Source organism: Rattus rattus, chromosome 1 (genome assembly GCF_011064425.1).
Source record: "Rattus rattus isolate New Zealand chromosome 1, Rrattus_CSIRO_v1, whole genome shotgun sequence".
Classification (NCBI taxonomy): domain Eukaryota; kingdom Metazoa; phylum Chordata; class Mammalia; order Rodentia; family Muridae; genus Rattus; species Rattus rattus.
The window spans coordinates 51,200,035-51,224,408 of NC_046154.1; the positions used below are offsets into that span (position 1 = coordinate 51,200,035).

At 41.0% G+C, this 24,374-nt stretch overlaps 1 protein-coding gene across 3 annotated transcripts in view; it reads right to left on the reverse strand.

Moving 5' to 3' along the window:
* Nucleotides 1-946: 946 nt before the first annotated feature.
* Oma1 (OMA1 zinc metallopeptidase) overlaps nt 947-24,374 on the reverse strand; it is a 54,693-nt gene continuing 31,265 nt past the window's right edge. For 2 of the 3 annotated variants that reach the window (XM_032901328.1, XM_032901338.1), the window contains exons 8-9: nt 17,019-17,168; nt 947-1,404 (exon numbers count right to left, since the gene is read on the reverse strand). In XM_032901328.1, coding sequence (XP_032757219.1) covers nt 1,192-1,404; nt 17,019-17,168 — 363 coding nt within the window. In that variant the 3' untranslated portion in view covers nt 947-1,191. The remainder of the gene's footprint in view (nt 1,405-17,018; nt 17,169-24,374) is intronic. The other variant, XM_032901346.1, reaches the window with a different exon arrangement.

Genomic DNA, 24,374 nt, shown 5'->3' on the forward strand with positions numbered 1-24,374 from the left:
GTAAATGGACATATTATCAAGCCTCTCCAGGCCCATTTATAAACATAAAATGAAAATCCAACTTACCTCTTATGATTTTGGAATAACTGAAATAAAAAGGGCTTGGCCCGGGGGCTGGAGAGATGGCTCAGTAGTTAAGAACACTTGAAGCTCATTCAGAAGACCCAGGTTCAGCTCTCAGAACCCACATCAGGTAGACCACTACCACCAGCTCTAAGGATCAAATACCCTTTCTGGCCTCCATGGATATCACATGAAGCTGCATTTATTTCCTACTCATAGACATAATTAAAAGTAAAACAAATCTTTTAAGGCCTCAGCCCATAGCAGTTACTCATAAAAAGTAATTTCTTGCACTTCTAATTCTCTAACAAAGTATCTATTTACCATCTTTTAAGAAAACCATCCCTCTAAAAGATGAAGCCTATGTTCACCAATTTGAGAGTACAAATAAAACTGCCCAAATAACTCACACTTTAAAACTTTCCTCCCATTCCTACACAACATGGTCATCAATTCTGGCTTCCCTGGATATGGACCTTGACACCTTCCCTATGCTTCCCTATGCTCTCCGGCAGCACCTGGCTGCTGTCAGCTAGTTAGTGAGAAGCTTGAGGGTAGCCCGCTCCTGCCTCCCAGGTGACACCCTCGGTGGGGACATCCCAATACCCACATCACCATGACATTAAGACCAACCTCCTTCCTGCTGTACTCTCTGCTGCTCGCTCTGTCACCTGGACCACCAGGGGCACTTTCTGTGCCTCTGAGCAGAACCGGCCTCCACACCACCCGGAACTATTCCCCAAGAATTCTCCCTCAGGTGCCCTCTCCACACTCCCTCACACCCCAGCGCAGTCCACCACGTTCAGACTCCAAAGCCCACTTTAGGCTGAGCAGGAAGGTCTTTACAGCAATCACTACAAACTAAAACAAGAGTGGAAGACAGTGAAATGCGTAACATCGATTTATTCTATGACGTTGGCCTCGTTGGCAGTATTTTAAAGTACATTAAAACGCATCAATATTTCATGAAAGATAAAAATCTAGAAAAATCCAGATATTATCTGTAATATACATGATTTGATCTTTGAACATCCATTTTTTTCCTTGGAAACATCATTTTTGAGAGTTGCATAAGAATGAAAAGGCTCACTGTGCTCCTCACGGAACCCAAGATTCATTCGGTTCAGTTCAACCTGCAGTTCTTTTCCCGAGTACGTATGTCAGTGGTATCTGCTCCTGCTTCTGAATGGGCAGAGCATCCGGTTTCTGCTTTTTGACAGTGATGTTTAGGTTCTCTTTCTCGGAGTCTTCAAGTAAATGTTTCACAGTAAGTCTGAACAGTAACCGAGGGTCTGGTCCAGAGAGTGGTGGGCAATTACAGACCTCCCGAAGTTTGAGAGCCTACAAAGAAACAACAACGCAGTTCCTCACACGGTCTGCACGAGACAACCAACAGTAAAAGAACATTTCTGTACATTCAAACAGAAGTTAGCTCAAGTCTAATGCAGGCAGAAGCGGCACAGGTAAGTGTGTATTCACTTTCCATGAGCTGACCCATAACCATCACTTTCACACAGCTGGTGCGTGTGCCATAGCCACATGGTGGTGTAAACAAGTCTCAGACAGCGAACAGTCCCAGTCGCCCTTAGCAGATCCTAAGAGCAGCGTCAGATCAACGGGGCTCTGAAGAGTGCAAGAGAGTTTTCAACACAAGGAAAATGACAGCATGTCCATGTCTGGACGGACAGAAACCAACAACAAAGCTGCTCACAGCTGTGACCTTCTAGGGGGAAGCAGCTGCTAATGACAGAGAAGGAGCCGACAATCAAGATCACACCAATTTTTAACTCTTGGGAGAATAAGTGTTGTGGGGAAGGGAAGAATAATTGTAACTCACTGTGGAAGTCAGTTGTAACTGGTGTTTATAGTTTAAAATACCAAATTTTGAATCAACCCAAATTGCAATTTAATCATTTGGGGAAGAAGATAGCAGTGTGTGTGTGTGTGTGTGTGTGTGTGTGTGTGTGTGTGTGTGTGTGTGTGTGTGAATGGGGTTTGACAGTGGTGAGAAGAAAGCCTGATCTAGATCTCCGCAGTGGAAAATAAATAGAAGGCTTAAAACTGGCACATTAGGAAACAGCAACATAAGCATGTAATTTACATATGCTGGGAAAACCCAAAACAGCATACAGAGTCTCTACGGAAACAGGGCAGGGTCTCTGACTTCTCCAGTACGCAGCCCCAAGAACAACCTAGCCCTGCACCGGACAAGGAGAAAGCAAGCTAAACAGACATGATGTTTCAGGACAGAGAGAAACTCTATCTACTAGAGAGCTGGATAGCGCATGTCCAAACCTACAGACTCCACACCAAGGCTGAACTCGGTGTGGAAGTAAATGCCTATAACAGAATCACTTAGGAAGTAGACTCAGAATTTCAGAGTTATCGTCAGCTATAGAATGAGTTTGAGGCCAGCCTGGACTAGATAAGGTCCCATCTCAAATGTTCTTTAAATATATACTTAAGATTTCCCAAAAAAAACCTCTTATTTTTAAAGTAGAGTTAGCTTGGAAATAAAAAGGTTGAAATTTTGCTTTTGCCTAGTATGCTTTTATGCTAATGAGTTTTGTACAGCATGCTTCTTTGAACGGACTTTCTACTGAACACAAGCATGTGTGAGCTGCTTCCTTAATCACCAGAAAAACTGCATTCTTCATAGAGATTTTTCTATCACTGTTTCCTCATGTATGGATTGTTCCTCTCAAGAAAAATTATATTATAGGTCATATATATGCATATGAATATATATGTATATATATGTACATATATACACACACACACATCTCTATTATACAAAATCTTCTGAATTTCTAGATTTTTGGCTTTCTTCCTCTGTGTTTCATTACATTTCATACATTCATCTTTTCCCTTTAATAAATTCAAATCTATCCTATTAAATAAATCTTCACATTCTTTCAAAAGTAAGACCTTTTTCCATGTGCAACTAGAATATGCCTTCCATGGCCCTTTATTTTCTATCTGACTCAATGCATTGCATATAAAGGCCACTTCATAAATGCAGGCTGGATTCTAATATTATGATTCATAATAATCATTTTAATAAATGCTGTAAAAAATATTATGAAGAGCTACATTTTTTGAGAAAATAGAAAGATAATCCAATAGCAAGAATATACGGTTCAGAGAATCCTGGGGAAGGCTGAAGATAAGTGTCAAACCAGCCAGCTTTAAAGATCCCAACAGTTGGGAGAGCCACGGGCAGCCACTACTCATTCTGCTCCTTACTCTGCACCAGTAATTTACAAATATTAGCTAAGCGTGTGTCATCATGCAAACTACTTTTTATTCAAGTGTCAAGAGGTGAGGTGGGAAGAGGATGTCAGGGCCTTACCCACAGACACACAGGTCCATAAAACACAACTTTGAAGAAAGGGTCTGCTAGTCTAACAATGTATGGAGAAAAGCAAAGGTTAGACCTTCCCAAAGTAAGGTCACCTGGGCAGAATTAAAGCAAAGATTCCCCTCCCCCCCACGCTCACCACTATTCCTACACTGCCACTTCCTGTGGGCATGTTCTTCTCATGCTGGCCATACTCTCCTACAGCTAATATCACCTAAGCAGTGCAAGCTTACACGGATGGCTGCAAAGTGCTCTATTTTTAGCTGTTACTTATTATTACCCTATATGCTAGTGTTGTTTAAGTATTCACTAGGCATCTCAGAAGTGTGGGCACTACCAGGAATACCACAGAGAACAGGGGCCATGTATTTCAAGGTAGAAGACAGTCAATCAACAGTAAACAAGATCATTCTAGTTTGAACAGGGAGAATGACTGCATGGGAGGCAGGCTATCTGACACTGAGGAACCAGAAAACTCTTCTTTGGAGAACTGATGCCTGGATCAGAGAAATCCACAACTGGAGAGTCTGCAAGGAAGAAACAGGCCTTGTGTGAAATGACCAGAATGAAGGAAAACCTTGGATCAAGACAGTTATAAGCAAGAAGGACAGTGCCAAGCCTGTGACTGGAAGACGATGGGACTGTGCTCGTTAGTTTTCGTCATCTTGCCAGAGTCACCGTGGAAGAGGTAACCTCAAATATGGAATTATATCCATCACATTAGCCTGTAAGTATCTGCAGCACACTTTCGTGAATAAGGATTGATAAGGGAAGGTCCAGCCGACTGTGGACAGAACCATTCTTACACTCTTGATCCTGGGTTATATAAGAAAGCAAGCTGAACCAGCCATGATGAGCAAGCTAGTAAGCAGACCCACCGCTGCTTCAGTCCTTAATTTTCGATTCCTGTCATGGTTCCTTTTAGTGATAGCTGTGACCTGTAAGCTAACAAAACCCACTCCTCTCTGAAACTGGCTTGGTCAATGTTTCATCGATACAACAGAAAGTAGCTTCAACAGGGTAGATTCTTATTCTACGCTACATGAAGAAACAGCAGAAGGTTTTAGGCAAGAAAATAATATTTAAAAGATCATTTTGTTTATATGGTTAAAAAAAAAGCCATTGACAGAATCAATGAGCCAGGGTGCCTGAAACTGGAGAGCTGCAGGAACTAGGAGGGATGATGGTGGCTTGTCCTAGGTAGTGGCCATGGTGAAGGACCACGGAGGTTCCGAATGCACAGCAGAGGAGCCCACAGACCGACATGGACAGGATGCAGAGGAGTATGGAAGAGGGGAATAGCAATGGGTCCCCTTTCCTGTGCCTTTGAGATGCCACCTCTGAATGGGAGAACAATTTAGTTGCTTGTAGTAAATAGTAATTGTGATACAGCCCTCCTTGTTTGCTGATTAATGATCCCAGGTCATAAATTTTTAAAGACATTTTAATCAAATTGTTGAAACAAAATCATCTGTGCTCATAAAATGAATCAGATAGTTGATGTCCCTTTTTATATTTTGATGCTAGGATTAATTAGTCACTAAATACTTGTTCTTTGTGTCTGTGGACAGAGACTGCAGTAAAAGCGCACTGTGACTTGGAGCCTTACTTGGCTAATTTGCTAGGGCCCTACAAGTCTCTAAAATAAATTTTTATTTAACTTATTGACATCTTACCTCTTTCCAAAGTTAGCCTACGGAGGGTCACTGTAGTTTACTGCAGTTCTTATAGTTAGCTGAACCTAATACATCAGTCCATACATAAACATACATACATACAACACACATTGTTTGAAACCAGACTTCATGTCTACATACACATTTTACTTCTGATTTTAACCTGAATAACTAAAATCATATGGCTAAAAAAAAAAATCACCAAATATTTGCCTTTTTGTTATTTTGAAATTAATAATAATGGAAATTCTATTTGCCCATGGGAATGGAAGCAGCTGCTTACTGCCCTATGAGTAGAGCTGCTCTACAGTAGTTATGTTTCTTATTGACTATATGCTTATTGATACGCATCAAAATGGCTGCAGGATGGCTAAAGAGTGGTAAGGAGGGACGGGGAGGGACAGGAGACAGGAGAGAGAACGAGTGGATGAGTCCTTTCCTGAGGCTTAGGGGTCTGCTGACAGAAGGAAGATCACATCAAGAACTGAGTCGCCAGAGGAAACCATTTTCTGAAACCTATCAATGCCTTGCAAGGTTTGAGGACTGCTAAAGCAAACAGCTTTTGTTGTTGTTGTTGTTGTTGTGCACAGTCCCTTGGACTCAGCAGAACTTATGGCCAACCTATTTGGCGGCAGACCCCATTACTGGGTTTGCTAAATCCAGCCTCACTCCCCTCAGCAGAACTTCACTTGGCACAGACACGCTCTTCCACCTGCAAGTCTATACAACTGCCTTTGGATTTAATGGACTTCCATCTAATATAGTGAATTATTTTACATTCTGGTTGTTAAATTACCCTTTATACTGCTCATAACATTTTAGCATTTTCCTCATTAACTAATGATTTAAATAAATATTTAGGTAGGTTCACTAAATATTTATATGATGAGCTGGAGAGATGGCTTAGCAGTTAAGAACACTGACTGCTCTTCCAGAGGTCCTGAGTTCAATTCCCAGCGACTACACAGTGGCTCACAACCATCTGTAATGGGATCTGATGCCCTCTTCTGGCACATAGGTGTACATACAGATGGCACACTCATACACATAAAATAAATAAATATTAAAAAGTTATTTATATGAATCAGGATTATACTCCTCAAAAATGTTTACCTTGCAAATAATTTATTTTGTTTCAAAAACTACAATGTAAGCTGAAGTCTGACTAGTTTTTGAAATGGCCAACAGTTAGGAAGTATAAGTAACTGAGAATTTTCAGTAAATGAACAAAGAAGGCTAAAAGGCCTGCTTTGACATAGGTAAGTTGCTCCCAGGAATGAGAAGGAAGGGCAAGGTTTTTGAATGAAACTTTCTATAGGCAACACCTAGCACCAGAAGCATGAGAACGTCCTAGCTCCCTAGGCAATGTGGCACAGGCCTGCATGCAGCACTCAGAACACAGGGTTCAGAGAACTGCCTCAAGATCAGGGTCAGCCTCCTTCCCCTACATAGCAAAGTTCCAAAAAACAAAGCTAACAGAAATGACGCAGTCTTGCAGTCTGCCCAACACGGATGAATCTGAAAGGCACAGTGTGGTCTCACACGGGGATCTAAGAAAGCAGCTCACAGAAGCTGAGGGCAGTGACTGCCAGGGTAGTGAAGAGAGGGGGAGAGGCTAGTCAGAGCGGGACACTTCAGTGAGGTGAACAAAGGAAGTTCTGTGCGCCACTGTGCAGCAGACGCCACCACCAGTAACAGTGCACACTTGAAACTGTCAAGAGTGAGGCACGGGCTGTCACCCTCTAAAACTGTAAGATCTGCTTGTTAGCTTGACCTGACCATTCCATGATGTGTACAAACATCACACACCATGTTGTAGCCCATAAACAATATTTCAAAAGGTTAAAAGGAATGAGCAATGAGCACACATGTATTTTTTTTAAGGCACTGGCTGCATTTGTTTCCAGTAACAACTAAATATGAACCAACTGCTAGCACACACTGGGATTTTTCTACATGCTACACATCAAGTAAAACAGAAATTATTTATCCATAAAATATAAATGATAACTAAATAAAAGAAAAGGAAAAGGACCAGAGGGCTTGCTGATTAGATTAAAAGCTTCTGCTGAAAACAGAAAGCAAATATTGGTGCCGGGCAGGATGGGGGGTCACCTCCATGTTAAACATGTATCTTTACTCTTTCTTGCCTTATCCTTCCGAGCAATTCTTTTCTAATGGTCATATTTCAGCCATAATGTTGTTTTTTAAGGGTTTAGACAATGTTACTGTCAGGCTTTCTGGCTTCATATGATTCAGAGGCCGATTCAATTACAGTAGCTGCTGTTCGCTTCCTCAACACTCCATGCCAGACAAAATGAGATTTAGTAAGGTGAACAGTGTATGTTTTCACACATGGCCAACAATGACATTTCATGGTAATTCCTAACACTTACATTCTGTGCTCATGAGATGCACAATATTAATGATTTATTCATTTGTTTTATCCAATTACAAATGCATAAGAATGATTTACACATGAGTTCAACTTCCCAGCTGCCTGAAAGTTTAAAGGATTAAAAATAAAATGAGGTTAAAATTAATGCATTTACAGCCTGCTACCAAGTGACTCTCATGCCTAGAGATGGAATGTTGTTTACAATTAAAATACTTAGAAACAAATTCCATTCAAATTATTATTATAATTATATAACCTTAAACAACAATTCCAGAGAAAATGTTTTCAGCTCTGCGATCACTGCCCACCCTCCATGCCCTCATGAACAGCAACAGCAGTGAGAAGGAAAACAGTGAAAACACAGAAAAAAAATCATTTGAAGGCTTCTGATTTCAAAATAAACCTTTCAACGAAATTTGTTATTCACAGTAATTCATATTTTATAAAATACTTAAATAAGGTATTTCTTTCAAGGACAAATTATGATGTACATAAACTCAAAGTCTAAACAGCATAACTGTAATTCTGAAGCCCACGCTATGAAACATCAACAGGTTGGCTCAACATCTGTTCTTCAGTTTTTCACTCAAGTTGTTATGGTAACCAAAATATGTGGAGTATGTTTCCTAAATCTAACTGATTATTTCAAGTAAATAAAATTATATCATATCAGCTTATCAACAACAAATATTATTATTACTACAAACCTATATTTATCATTTTCAAATACTAGTGGATCACACGATTATATTTACGCATGTTGCTTTTTCCCAGAATTATTATAAAAAATACTAAGGATATTTTTTCCTAATTTAAGGGTCCTATATCTATTTAAAAATAAAATAAGAAGCCATCATAGGGACAGATGCCTTTGATCCCAGCACTTGGAAGGCAGAGGGAAGAAAACAGATCTCTGAGTTTGAGGCCAGCCTGGTCTACAGAGTAAGTTCCAGGACAGCCAGACTACATAGAGGAACCCTTTGTTAAAAACAAAACCAAAAAACAAAACAAGAAAGGAAGCAGCTTATTCTCTGAACAATATGCCATTCCAAATTCCTCCAAAATAAAGTGAGAGCTCAACTCAGGACATCTCCAGTCTCTGCCCAGACTCTGCACAGCACCTCATCCCTGAGCAAAGTCGGAGCGCTCACTGGGGCCTCTTTCTCTAGTCATCCCAGTTTACAGAGAGAGAGAGAGAGAGAGAGAGAGAGAGAGAGAGAGAGAGAGGGAGAGGGAGGGGAGAGGGGAGAGGGAGAGGGAGAGGGAGAGGGAGGGAGGAGGGAGAGGGAGAGGGAGGGAGAGGGAGAGGGGAGGGAGAGGGGAGGGAGAGAGGGAGAGGGAGAGGGAGAGGGAGAGAGGGGGAGAGAGAGAGAGAGAAGTTCATATGTTTGTGAATGCAGACAGACAATGGGCATTTTCAGGTATTGGCTAGCACCATTTTTCAAAAAAGAAAAAGTGAACAATTTCTTGTTCACTTGTTCTCCTGTCACCACCTCCAATTTTGCTGTAGGATGCTGGAAGTATAGACCATGCCCAGTTTTACAAAGGTTCTGGAGATCCAAACTCATGACCCACTGAACTCTCCCCAAGCCTAGCCATTCCGTTTTCAACTGCTTTCCCAACAGCCCTCCCATCCTGCTCATACGGGAGTTGTACAACCAAGACTGAATTATTTTTCCCAGAAATTCCTACCTTGAAGCCTTAACCCCCAACATACACAAATTTTGGGAGAGAGTCTACAAGAAGGTAATTAAGGGTAAACTGGGTCCTCCTTATCCACTGGACTAGTGTCCTAACAAAGACAGACTGGAGAGAGCCTCCACCTTCTGTCTCCCCTATCGTTCATCTCCTTCACTAGAGAACAAGCTTGAGGAAGATGTGGGACTCTCTGAAGCTGCACCACAAAACCTACAACATAGTAAGTGAGTCGACATCTGTTGAATGTGTAACACATTTAAATCTTTAACGTTGAAAAGTTATAGTAAGAAGTATATTTTATGATGGCATTCAAAGAATCTGATAAAATACTTATAATCCCTAGCACATAAAATTAAAAATTAAAGTCACCAATATTGATGTTCCTATCACAGAGCCACACAGTCTTGCTTTCTTGGTCTACTCCCCATACATTTGATCCACAGCAGGCTCTGTCCTTCTCCCTACAACTAAGCAGAAGGCTCCTATGTAGGATAAACTCCGCCCTTCCCCTGGTTGTCTACTCAGTTCCTAGGTGAACTTGTCAGTTTCTCACTTCGCCTCTGGAGGGCAAACTCTGAAAGCCTCTGGGTCTGCTAAAGCCAGTTTGCGCTCCAATGCTGTGGACCTTAGAAATGCACAGGGTGTCTGACTAGCCACATGTTGGGGTCAGAAGCCATTAGTAAATTCAACCCTGGACTCGCTTTAGAAATAAAAACATCCTTAGTAAATGATTGTGTTAAGAATGTAGTCTTTCGTGCCATGTAGACGCACATCTTACATACATTGCTGCTGTCTTCCATTACAGAAATCAGGCCTAGGAGAGAGGCACGTTCCAATCTTTACGACTGTGTGTTCTAATTAACAGTATACCCTGTACTAACTATCATTCTCACTTCAACCACTGAATTATTCCCAAAGTTGTAGTAGAGTTTTATTGCTTTCAAATTGAATTTAATCACTTGGGGGGAAAATATAAGAAATTTACCTGCAGTTTTCAAATTAAATTTCTGAACTGGGTTGGTTTATTTTTAGAAAAAAAAAACCTGCCCAGGTTTCCTTCCTCACTGGCTCCCAAATAACATTTGCTTCTCCAGCCAGGTTGCCTCTGACCAACTTGTGACTATTTCACAGGCCTCCCTGAAGCACAATTATTTTACCTGTCTGAAGATCCTCAGTGACTTGGTAAAAAGACAACTTCAGACTTTAGGGTAGGCTAGCTAGTAAAATTTGTTATCTAGTTTAAACAAGCCACAGCATCTAGAATTGCACTGAATTAAAAAGAAAAGAACTTCTGTGTGTCATGACCTTAGAGACAAGCCATGGCCTCCCAAGGGCACCTAATGCCCGGGTTCTCACTGGCCTCGGTAGAACCAACAACCGGTGAGACACATATACTGAGGAATCACTGCACATTATACCAAGTAAACCTCAGTGCTAGTTTTGCTATATTTTTCCTTCATGTTAAGGACCTAAATAAGATCTGATTCAGATAAAAAGTGCTAATCAAGTAAAGTCTGTGCCTTTTAAACCCACATCAACTTGATATTCTTATAAAATGAGGCCTTTGGTTGTGATCAGGTCATGAAAGTCGACCTATCAATGGAAACAGTGCCTTATTTAAAGATGCTCTTATCAAAAGTCCTAGCATAGTTGTCCATGAGTGTACTCCAACACTGGGGAAACTGAGGTAGGAAGAGTTTAAGTTCAAGACCACCTTCAGCTCCATGGTTAGATTCTTAAAACACAACAATAAATAAAGGATGGATGGATGAGTGGATGGAGGATGGATGGATGGATGGATGGATGGATGGATGGATGGATGAATGGATGGACAAACTCACTCTAGAGACCTCACTTCGTAACTCACCACATAAAGTTATACTGGAGACAGGCATCTATAAACTGAAAAGTGGATCCTTACAAGATACCAAGTTTGATCTAAGATTTCCCAGTTTCTAAATTTAGAAACCAATTCACACTGTTTCTAAGCCACTCAGGGATGGAAATGCAGATCACTTGGTAGAATTCCTGACTAGCATACACAAAGCCTGAGTTGTATCGCCAACACTGTACAAAACCGGGTATAATAATTCAGTTCTATACTGTCAGCACTTGAGAGTTTGAGGTCAGCCTCAGTTACACAAAAGTCTGCAGCTGGCTGAGGCTCATAAAGACTGTCTCAGACAAACAAACATGACATCTGGGGTCCTCACCAGATATGGGGAGCACACCACACCTTTAACCCCAGAACAGGGGAGGCAAAGGCAGAAGCATGAGGAGATCTGTGAATTCCTGGTCAGGCTTATCAATATAGTAAATTCCAAGCTAGCCAGGACTTTGTAGTGTGACTTTGGCTCAAAAAAGAAAACGAAAGGTACTTTCTCCAAAATTGACCATATAATTGGTCAAAAAACGGGCCTCAACAGGTACAGAAAGATAGAAATAATCCCATGCGTGCTATCAGACCACCATGGCCTAAAGCTGGTCTTCAATAACAATAAGGGAAGAATGCCCACATATACGTGGAAGTTGAACAATACTCTACTGAACGATAACCTGGTCAAGGAAGAAATAAAGAAAGAAATTAAAGACTTTTTAGAATTTAATGAAAATGAAGGTACAACATACCCAAACTTATGGGACACAATGAAAGCTGTGCTAAGAGGAAAACTCATAGCTCTGAGTGCCTGCAGAAAGAAACAGGAAAGAGCATATGTCAGCAGCTTGACAGCACACCTAAAAGCTCTAGAACAAAAAGAAGCAAATACACCCAGGAGGAGTAGAAGGCAGGAAATAATCAAACTCAGAGCTGAAATCAGCCAAGTAGAAACAAAAAGGACCATAGAAAGAATCAACAGAACCAAAAGTTGGTTCTTTGGGAAAATCAACAAGATAGATAAACCCTTAGCCAGACTAACCAGAGGACACAGAGAGTGTGTCCAAATTAACAAAATCAGAAATGAAAAGGGAGACATAACTACAGATTCAGAGGAAATTCAAAAAATCATCAGATCTTACTATAAAAGCCTATATTCAACAAAACTTGAAAATCTGCAGGAAATGGACAATTTCCTAGACAGATACCAGGTACCGAAGTTAAATCAGGAAGAGATAAACCAGTTAAACAACCCCATAACTGCTAAGGAAATAGAAGCAGTCATTAAAGGTCTCCCAACCAAAAAGAGCCCAGGTCCAGACGTGTTTAGTGCAGAATTCTATCAGACCTTCATAGAAGACCTCATACCAATACTATCCAAACTATTCCACAAAATTGAAACAGATGGAGCACTACCGAATTCCTTCTATGAAGCCACAATTACTCTTATACCTAAACCACACAAAGACCCAACAAAGAAAGAGAACTTCAGACCAATTTCCCTTATGAATATCGACGCAAAAATACTCAGTAAAATTCTGGCAAACCGAATCCAAGAGCACATCAAAACAATGATCCACCATGATCAAGTAGGCTTCATCCCAGGCATGCAGGGATGGTTTAATATACGGAAAACCATCAATGTGATCCATTATATAAACAAACTGAAAGAACAAAACCACATGATCATTTCATTAGATGCTGAGAAAGCATTTGACAAAATTCAACATCCCATCATGATAAAAATCCTGGATAGAATAGGAATTCAAGACCCATACCTAAACATAGTAAAAGCCATATACAGCAAACCAGTTGCTAACATTAAACTAAATGGAGAGAAACTTGAAGCAATCCCACTAAAATCAGGGACTAGACAAGGCTGCCCACTCTCTCCCTACTTATTCAATACAGTTCTTGAAGTTCTAGCCAGAGCAATCAGACAACAAACGGAAATCAAGGGGATACAGATTGGTAAAGAAGAAGTCAAAATATCACTATTTGCAGATGATATGATAGTATATTTAAGTGATCCCAAAAGTTCCACCAGAGAACTACTAAAGCTGATAAACAACTTCAGCAAAGTGGCTGGGTATAAAATTAACTCAAATAAATCAGTAGCCTTCCTCTACACAAATAAGAAACAAGCCGAGAAAGAAATTAGGGAAACGACACCCTTCATAATAGACCCAAATAATATAAAGTACCTCGGTGTGACTTTAACCAAGCAAGTAAAAGATCTGTACAATAAGAACTTCAAGACTCTGAAGAAAGAAATTGAAGAAGACCTCAGAAGATGGAAAGATCTCCCATGCTCATGGATTGGCAGGATTAATATAGTAAAAATGGCCATTTTACCAAAAGCGATCTACAGATTCAATGCAATCCCCATCGAAATACCAATCCAATTCTTCAAAGAGTTAGACAGAACAATTTGCAAATTCATCTGGAATAACAAAAAACCCAGGATAGCTAAAACTATTCTCAAAAATAAAAGGACTTCAGGGGGAATCACTATCCCTGAACTCAAGCAGTATTACAGAGCAATAGTGATAAAAACTGCATGGTATTGGTACAGAGACAGACAGATAGGCCAATGGAACAGAATTGAAGACCCAGAAATGAATCCACACACCTATGGTCACTTGATTTTTGACAAAGGAGTCAAAACCATCCAATGGAAAAAAGATAGCATTTTCAGCAAATGGTGCTGGTTCAACTGGAGGTCAACATGTAGAAGAATGCAGATCGATCCATGCTTATCACCCTGTACAAAGCTTAAGTCCAAGTGGATCAAGGACCTCCACATCAAACCAGACACACTCAAACTAATAGAAGAAAAACTAGGGAAACATCTGGAACACATGGGCACTGGAAAAAAATTTCCTGAACAAAACACCAATGGCTTATGCTCTAAGATCAAGAATCACAAATGGGATCTCATAAAACTGCAAAGCTTCTGTAAGGCAAAAGGACACTGTGGTTAGGACAAAAACGGCAACCAACAGATTGGGAAAAGATCTTTACCAATCCTACAACAGATAGAGGGCTTATATCCAAAATATACAAAGAACTCAAGAAGTTAGACCGGGGAGACAAATAACCCTATTAAAAATGGGGTTCAATCATCCTGAGTGAGGTAACCCAATCACAGAAAAACACACATGGTATGCACTCATTGATAAGTGGCTATTAGCCCAAATGCTTGAATTACCCTAGATGCCTAGAACACATGAAACTCAAGACGGATGATGAAAATGTGAATGCTTTACTCCTTCTTTAAAAGGGGAACAAGAATACCCTTGGCAGGGAATAGAGAGGCAAAGATTAAAACAGAGGCAGAAGGAACACCCATTCAGAGCCTGCCCCACATGTGGCCCATACATATACAGCCACCCAATTAGACAAGATGGATGAAGCAAAGAAGTGCAGGCAGACAGGAGCCGGATGTAGATCTCTCCTGAGAGACACAGCCAGAATACAGCAAATACAGAGGCGAATGCCAGCAGCAAACCACTGAACTGAGAACAGGACCCGGGTTGAAGGAATCAGAGAAAGAACTGGAAAGCTTGAAGGGACTCGAGACCCCATATGAACAACAATGCCAAGCAACCAGAGCTTCCAGGGACTAAGCCACTACCTAAAGACTATACATGGACTGACCCTGGACTCTGACCTCATAGGTAGCATTGAATACCCTAGTAAGAGCACCAGTGGAAGGGGAGGCCCTGGGTCCTGCTAAGACTGAACCCCAGTGAAGGCGTGATTGTTGGGGGAGGGGGGGCAATGGGGGAGGATGGGGAGGGAACACCCGTAAAGAAGGGAAGGGGAGGAGTTAGGGGATGTTGGCCGAAACCGGGAAAGGGAATAACACTCGAAATGTAAATAAGAAATACTCAAGTTAATAAAAAAAAAAAATGGGGTTCAGAGCTAAACAAAGAATTCACAGCTGAGGAATGCCGAATGGCTTGAGAAACACCTAAAGAAATGTTCAACATCTTTAGTCATAAGGAAATGCAATCAAAACAACCCTGAGATTTCACCTCACACCAGTGAGAATGGCTAAGATCAAAACTCAGGTGACAGCAAATGCTGGCGAGATGTGGAGAAAGAGGAACACTCCTCCATTGTTGATGGGATTGAAGACTGGTAAAACCATTCTGGAAATCAGTCTGGAGGTTCCTCAGAAAATTGGACATTGAACTACCTGAGGATCCAGCTATACCTCTCTTGGGCATATACCCAAAAGATGCCCCAACATACAAAAAAGACACATGCTCCACTATGTTCATAGCAGCCTTATTTATAATAGCCAGAAGCTGGAAAGAACCCAGATGCCCTTCAACAGAGTCATGGATACAGAAAATGTGACACATCTACACAATGGAATAGTACTCAGCTATCAAAAACAATGACTTTATGAAATTCATAGGCAAATGGTTGGAACTGGAAAATATCATCCTGAGTGAGGTAACCCAATAGCAGAAAAACACACATGGTATGCATTCATTGATAAGTGGCTATTAGCCCAAATGCTTGAATTACCCTAGATGCCTAGAACACATGAAACTCAAGACGGATGATCAAAATGCGAATGCTTCACTCCTTCTTTAAAAGGGGAACAAGAATACCCTTGGCAGGGAATAGAGAGGCAAAGATTAAAACAGAGGCAGAAGGAACACCCATTCAGAGCCTGCCCCACATGTGGCCCATACATATACAGCCACCCAATTAGACAAGGTGGATGAAGCAAAGAAGTGCAGGCAGACAGGAGCCGGATATAGATCTCTCCTGAGAGACACAGCCAGCATACAGCAAATACAGAGGCGAATGCCAGCAGCAAACCACTGAACTGAGAATAGGACCCCCGTTGAAGGAATCAGAGAAAGAACTGGAAGAGCTTGAAGGGGCTCGAGACCCCTTATGAACAACAATGCCAAGCAACTAGAGCTTCCAGGGACTAAGCCACTACCTAAAGACTATACATGGACTGACCCTGGACTCTGACCTCATAGGTAGCAATGAATATCCTAGTAAGATCACAAGTGGAAGGGGAAGCCCTTGGTCTTGCTAAGACTGAACCCCCAGTGAACGTGATTGTTGGGGGGAGGGCAGCAATGGGAGGAGGATGGGGAGGGGAACACCCATAGAGAAGGGGAGGCGGAGGGGTTAGGGGGATGTTGGCCCAGAAACTGAGAAAGGGAATAACACTCGAAATGTAAATAAAATGTAATATGTAATAATGTAAATGTAAATGTAATAAAAATATGTAAAATGTAAATGTAATAAAAAAAGTAATAAAAAAAAGAAAAGAAACCAAAGAGTTAATGCCCATTTATTCCAAAACCAAAAGTTAAGAGAAGACCAAATAAGAGCACATTATGATCAATATACTGAAAAAAATGCCTAAAGTTGTCTTCTTTTATGTTTTTGCTATTTTTTTCCTTTGAGATAGGATCTCATGTCTTAAGAGGTCTCATGACAAACTCCCTGTGGAGCCAGAGGTGTCCTTGAACTCTTGATTTTCCTGTCCCCACCTCCCAAGCACTGGTATTACTGGTGTGCATCACCACACCAGTCCTATAGGTGCAATACAGGGTTTCCTGAATGCTAGGCAAGCACTCAGCAAGTGAACCACAGCTCCGGGCCATCTCAAGTTTTAAGACATTATAAAGTTGGTTACAAAGTCAAGGCACGAGAGTTGGACCTTACACTGAGGAAGCTCAGCTGTACACAACTCAAAGTCAGACATGAGAGTTGGACCGTACGCTGAGGAAGCTCAGCTGTACATAGCAATTCACTGCCCAAGACTTGTGGGTAAACAGGACTTTCCTTTTTGGCCCAACTCTGTGAACCAATAGTAGGTAATTAGAGAAACCAAAGTAACTGCATACTAAAATTCTCTTTTTCTGTACCAAAGACGTAACAGCATTAGCCGGTTTAGCTCACCTGTGGTATGAGTCTGTCCAAGTACTCAGCTCGGTTCCCGTGAGAAGGATGTGTCGATAGCCACTCTGGCAACTTGGGGTAGCCATGAAGGCTCTCTGATAACTCCATCTGCTGCCAAAACACTGAACTAGCTCTTACGTCCACACATGCCTAAACACAGAGTTAATAAAACACACAATGAGTTCAGTTACTTCAACTTTAAAAAAATTAACTCAGCCAGGTATTCAAATGACTAAGGAGGCAAATCAAAGGGAAGAGGAGGTAGGTAGGGGAGAGAGGAGGAGAGAAAGGAAAAGGGAAAAAGAGATAAGAAGAAATTAAGTTTACTTTATGTCACTACATATTTCAAAATCACTCTAATTTTCTATCACCATTGTAACAAAAAAGTAGTATATGTTCACTACATAAAGAATAAACCCTCGAGCTGGAAAATAAACTCAGCAGTGGAGTAACAGGCCTAGCGCACTAGGCTCTGGCTTTGATCCCAGTCCTGCAAAACAGAAGGAGGAAGAAAGCACAGCCCAAACAATGCTGCACCCCAGCAGCACAGCTCAAACAATGCTGCGCTCCAGCAGCACAGCCCACCTTCCTGACCGCCACCTGCAAACATCTTCATAAGCCAGCTGACATTAGAAGCATGTATGAGGGAAAAATCTCCCAGATAAATTAATGTTATTAACTTCACTGAAACTTTTACACTGAGTGATACAATTAGAAAATGTTTAATAAATGTAAAGAAAATACTTAGTGTGTATCAAGCTGTCCAATTTTCTCAATTACCTAAGAAAAATATTTTTAGCCCATTCAAAACAAATTATTTTTATGGATCTAGTGGAGAAGGGGACATAATTCCATCACTAACTCATATATACACATGTTACATATACACTTAAATACACAGAGCACTGTAGAAGGCTACTTCAGAACTGTTAACAGGAGTTGTCCTAGTAGTTTAACTCAAGTGTCTGAGGTGGGAAGGAAGTAAAGGTTTAATCCTGAACTATATTAAAGTGTTTCTAATAATTCTTTTTAAATCCTCCATAAGAGGACTTAGAGGTTTTTAGAAGTCTGTTGAATTTTCTTCACATCTTAATTTACTCTTCCTATGAATACTGGGAAACGAATGCTTACATTTTCTATTTTACCTTTAAATAAATTAAGGGCAAAATTCTATCAGATTGGCCAAAGTGTGCAAATAAAAAGCCCTAAATAATGTGACTGTGATACCCAAAAGACAAAAAAAAAAAAAAAAAAGCCACATGCTACATTGCTAGTATGTTGTCGACCTGACATGGCTAGAGTCATTTAGGGAAAAGGAACCACTCCCAAAAGAAAGAGAAGTGAGAAAATGTCCCCGACAAACTGGCCTGTGGGGCACTGTCTTGGTTAATGATTAATATAGGGCCACCCCATGGACTGGTGGTCCTCGGTTCTATAGGAAGCAGACTGAGCAAGTCATGTGAAGCAAGCCAGTAAGCAGTACCCTCCATACCCCCACATCAGCTCCAGGTTTGCGTTCCCGCCCTGACTTCCCTCAGTGATAGACTCTTTCTGGAAGTACAGGACGAAATCAACCTTTCTTTCCCAGGTTGCTTTTGCCAATGATGTTTTAACACAGCAACAGAAACCTAACCAAGATACATGGTCAATAGCCAATCAAGATCTATGCTGCCTCCCTGCTCATAAAACACTAATAAGATATTTTTCAAGGCTAGGAAATAAGGAGAAAAAAATGATCTGAAATTCAATTTCTATTCAATGTTCAAATTACTGTAATTCTTTAAGCACTTTAAACACTGTAGGCTTAAAAGAAACTAAGGTAGGGCTGGACAAATGTCTTAGAGCATGAAGTGCTAGCCATGAAGGCCTCACTTCCCGATGGGGCAGCATCATCTTCAACCCTGTCACGGCCCCAGTGAGACTGCAGACAGGAAAAGCACCTGGAAATGTGCTGGTCAGGCTGAAGCAGGCTGAAGCAGGCTGAAGCAGGTTGAAGCAGGCTGAAGCAGGCAACACTGCCGCAGAGACAAGAGAGATAAAACTCCAGCTCCTGAGAGCTGTCCTTCAATGGCCACATTAACACTGTAGCACATGTGTGCCTGTGCACGAGCCAGCCCCTAACATACATGAAGGAATCAATGAATGAATGAATGAATGAATGAATGAATATATATACACACAAAAAATAAACTTAAAAATGTTTGAAGAACCCAAGTGTTATCCTAGTAAGTAGATATGAACAATCGCTTTTATATCTGTCTGAAAAAAAAAAAAGTACTTTTATGGGGGGGGCAGTGCCTTGCAAATGTTAACCAGAAGACAAGTAAAATATTTACCTATTCAATCTAAGTAACATAGTTAAAGGCAATATTTAAAACATTTGATATGTAGAATAGGGGAAAACTTGTCCCAGTAGATAACAAAAGTATTCAAACTAAAAACAGCTTCACGCCTCTGTGTTTGTCACTAGCTGACCCTCAGAGTCCATCAAAGAATACTGAAGGCCAGAAGAGAATGCATCTCCCATGCACAGACATCAATAGAGAGACACGAGCATAACCACTACTAAGGAAATCACTGGGCTGGGATGTAACTCAGCCAGAAGGAGCTGCAGGCCTGAGTGTGATCTCCAGCAGATCAAAAACTGGACACAGTGACCAGCCCTGTAGTCCTACATCATGGGAAGCTGACACAGGAGGGTCAGAAGCCAGAGGTCATCCTTCGTCACACATTATTCTGAGGATAGCCTGAGCTACATGAGGTCATCCTTCGTCACACATTATTCTGAGGATAGCCTGAGCTACATGAGGTCATCCTTCGTCACACATTAGTCTGAGGATAGCCTGAGCTACATGAGCTATGTTAAAAAGAAAAGCAAACAAACAGAGACTATCATAGCACTTTAAAAAGCACTTGATGGGTTACAATAATGGACCCCAAATAAATGAAGAGCTACAAAATGATTCACAATTGAATTTAGGATACACTGATAAAGAAATTCAGTAAACACATTGCTCTTTAAAAGGCTGTTTCTACACTGCCTATCAGAAGATTGCTCAACAGAAACCCAGCAGAGAGATGACAACATATTCAAGTGATAAAGGAAATAATTGCCAACCAAAGGGTTTTTTCCTGCAGTGCTGTCTTTCACAAGTGAGGAAGAAATGAAAACTTTCTGAGACAAACAAAAGCTATAGAACAACTGGGGTATAGTGGCATGCGCCTGAAATCCAGCATATGAGGGGGGAAGAGGGAGACCACACAGTAAGACACTGTCTCAAAGGCGAAAGGAGTTCACAGCCACCAGCCCCACCTTACAGGAACTGCAAAGGAAATTATTTAGACTGAAGTACAAATTCAACTATAGCTGTTAAGTAATAACGTGAAACAAGAGTCAAGAATCAGTGCTATATGGAAAACGAAGTCACCTTCAGGATACTGGAGGACTACAGTGATACTGTGAAGGCACTCTCTCATCCTTAGAACAGACGAGAATAATGGCAAGGGTCTGCATCAAGGGCCAGTACAAACTAGAAAATGTAAGTAATAGAATCAATGGTAACCGATTATTAGTTTGAAATAAGCTGTTCCACGCATAAGCCACATAGTAACTAGAAAGCAAAATTGTTAGCAGATACACAGAACAAAAACAGAAAAGATCCCAAGCGCACTGCTACATAGAGCATCCAACCTCAAGCAAGACAGCAGGCAGGCATTAAAAGCAAAGAGCCTATAGACAACCAGGAAGTAACACAACAAATAATCTGTCCTTTTTTAAAAAACTCATATTTATTTTTTATTTTATATGCATAAGAATTTTTGTCAGTATGTATATTGTGTGTGCGCCTGGTGTCAAGGACGTCAGAAGAAGGTGTTGGCTCCTCTGGAACTCAGTGCTAAGAACCGTACCAACGAACGGCCTCTGTTAGCCAGTGCCCTTAACCACTGAGCCATCTCTCCAGCTAAATAATCAGCTCTAACCTTCCAATTATTACCTTAAATGTAACAGATTAAACTCTCTAAGAAATTATATAAAGCTACTAGTAGATTTTTAGAAAAAGCAGTCCCGTCCAACTGTATGCTTCTTACTAAAAATTTACCTCACTTCACAGTGAGAACCAAAACAAGGCAAGGTAGCTCAACTTGGAACAGACGAAATTCAGAAAGAGACAAAAAAGAACATTTTACAGTGACGACTAAGTCACCTCAAGAAGAATAAAATAATTGTAAAAACATATGCATCCGGCATCAAAGCACTTCTAGACATATACACTATTAAACACAGAGAAGAGCAATGGCACCTCAATACCCTACACTTTCAACAATAAATATATGGTACAGATGAAAAATTAGTAAAAAAAAAAAAACACTGGACTTAAATATCACTCTGGACCAAATGTACCCAAGATGCACAACACACGAGTGCACACACACGCACGCACGCACGCACGCACGCACACACGCACGAGCCCTTGTCAAACACAAACTTTCTAGAGCAGGGCGGATGTCAGAACACAAAAGGAAGCTCAGCCATTTCAGACAGAGATGGGATCTCTTCAGGAGTGCTTCTGCACAGCAAATGACAGGAGACATTATCTGTATGTATACAGAATACCTACAATAATGTCCAAATATAAAAGGAAAACCTACAACTCAATAACCAAACACACATAATTAAAAATGGGCAAAAAAAAAAAAAACCTAAATAAAAACCTCAAAAGCATCAGTAAATAAGAGTAAGTATGTAAAATGCTCAGCATCCAAACACCTCCAAGACATGCACCTCAGACGCATGGGATATCATCTCTCACGGATTCGGAGGTCAGTACAAAAGCAGTAATTACTGTTATCAGTGTTATTTATTATCATTGTCCAGTATATGACTAATTCAGCTCTTATACTTTATAATGTAAAATGAAGCAGGCTCTATGAAAAATGGTATGCAGCACACTCCAAAACCATTAAACATGGCGCCCCGTATGATTCAGCAAACCTACTCAGCAGTGTTCACCCAAAAGTTAAGAACAGGATCTGAAAGCTAAACTCTCCTTCCCACTCACCACCACAGTACTGACCATGCGAGAGCTTGGAACAGCTGGAGCGCACACTCAGAGAAGAGTGGGCAAAGACGCTAGACTACACACACGATCGCCTCACCCAAGGAGGGAATCCTGCCACCCGCAACAGCAGGACAAACACTGAGGACACTGCTCCGAGGTCATTCTGTACTGCACATGTAAATGTATAAGTGCACTGATCTTATGTTAATTATTTTTACCACAAAAGGGGGAAGAGAAGAGGCAGCAAGAAGGCTCAGTGGGTGAAGGCACCTGCTACCAAGCCTGATGAAATAAGTTTAATTCCCAGAGCTTGTATGGTAGAAGAGAACAGATGCCTACAAGAGGTTCTCTGACCTCCACACGTGCACCGTGGAACGTGCATGCACAAACAGGTACATGAGTAAACAACAATAAATAAAGACACAAGCAGATACACAAACAAACAAAACAATGCCTAATGGACTAGAAATGGCCTGGTGGTTAAGAGCACTTGCTGCTCTTGCAGAGGACTCAGGTTCAAATCCCAGCACCCAAAAGGTGGCTCACAACTGCCTGCCAATTCCAGTTCCAGGGAATCCAATGCCTTCTTCTGGACTGTGTGGGCACTGTACAGACATGATACATAGAAAATATACATACATAAAAAAAGTTACATACATAAAATAAAAATAAATTAAATCTTTTTTAAAAAAGATAGGATCTCTCTATGTATCCCGGCTGACCTGGAGCTTGCTCATGTACCAGACTGGGGCTGGACTTACAGAACTCGGCTTGTCTCTGCCTCCAAGCGCTGGGTTAAAAGTCTGTACCATCATACTCTATATAAATTTTTTTAAATTACTATGTAATAAAAGGGAATGCATTTACCAAGTTTGTGGGAGCACATGAAGAAAAGATAAGGCTCTTTCTAGACTACCTTTCCGTATTCAAAGAGAGCTGGTGGTGACCAAAGTCCCAGGGAACATAAGGACAGATGTTGGTGGGAAGTGTGTTCTAGAATGCTACAGAATCAGAGGAATGTCGAGACCACAGGGTTCACAACTAGAAAGACATGGGACTGAAATCCTGTTTATTATTTAATTAGTAATGAACTATAAGTAGACTACAAGCATTAACTGCGTTAGCGCCTTTAGTCTTCATAATGACTTTAGGTGGTGAGTGGTGATATTTTACATCAGTTTACAGAGCAGATGAGGAGAGCGAGGGACTGAGCCACAATCTGAACTCCAACAGTCAGGTGCCAGTTAGCACCCTAGGCCAACAATTCAGTCTCCAAGGCCACCAGACTCACGCTCTAAAACTTCATGCTGCAGATCATCAGAACTCAGAACACAGTGTTTCTGTCCTCCTTTCCCAAGTAGCCAGGAGCCTATGATAATTACAAGATGCTATCTCTAGTCATAAGAGATAGTGTTATAAATTCATAAATAACAAAAGATCTAGTTAAATCCAGAGTATAACAATATGTGTGAATGTGCAGTAAAAGGCATTAACTGGGCTGGAGAGATGGCTCAGCCGTTAAAGGCTAGGCTCACAACCAAAAATATAAGACATTCACTGACAATGAATTTCTGCTATTGGATAGAACAGAAACTCAGCAGGATTTGATATCCATAAGGCATACAGTACTAAGAACCATCTTTAAAGCCTGGACATCTCCCAATGTCAACACACCAGGGAAAGACCAAGTTGACCTTTAGCCCACCTATGACCAAAATGCTCACTACCAAGTTCAAACTCAAAGGGGCTCTGAACTTTGTAACTCTATTCTTTAGCCTCCCAAATACATCTCCTCTTAGCCATCACCCCTCAAGAAGAAAGACCTGAGATCAGCAGTTGTGAGTTTTTTTGGACACCAGTAGCATTGTGTATAGAACCAGATGTTCTCTCATCCCCTCTGTATTCCACACAGACATGTCGGAGGCAAGTCAGTAACCTGAGACAGTATACAAAGGACTGTTACAGAGGGCCAAGAGCTGGGAAGATACACTAAGAAGATTATGATAGTTAAAGGGAATGAAACAGTGTAAGAGCAGGCACCTTTTAGAGGTGATGCTGTGGAAGACAACTTAGAAGAAAGGACCTCTGCATCCTACAGGAGAACACCTCCTCTTGGAGCAGGAAGAAACCCACCGTCAGTGAGAGCTGCACCATGTCATTTACCTTCTCTATCGTTCAGTAACAGACAAGAAATAACAGTAACTGCACCTCGATGGCTGAAATGAAGAGTACAAGAATTACTACAAGTAACCAACTCAGGACAGGACCCAGCACACAAATAAGCATTACTGAGACC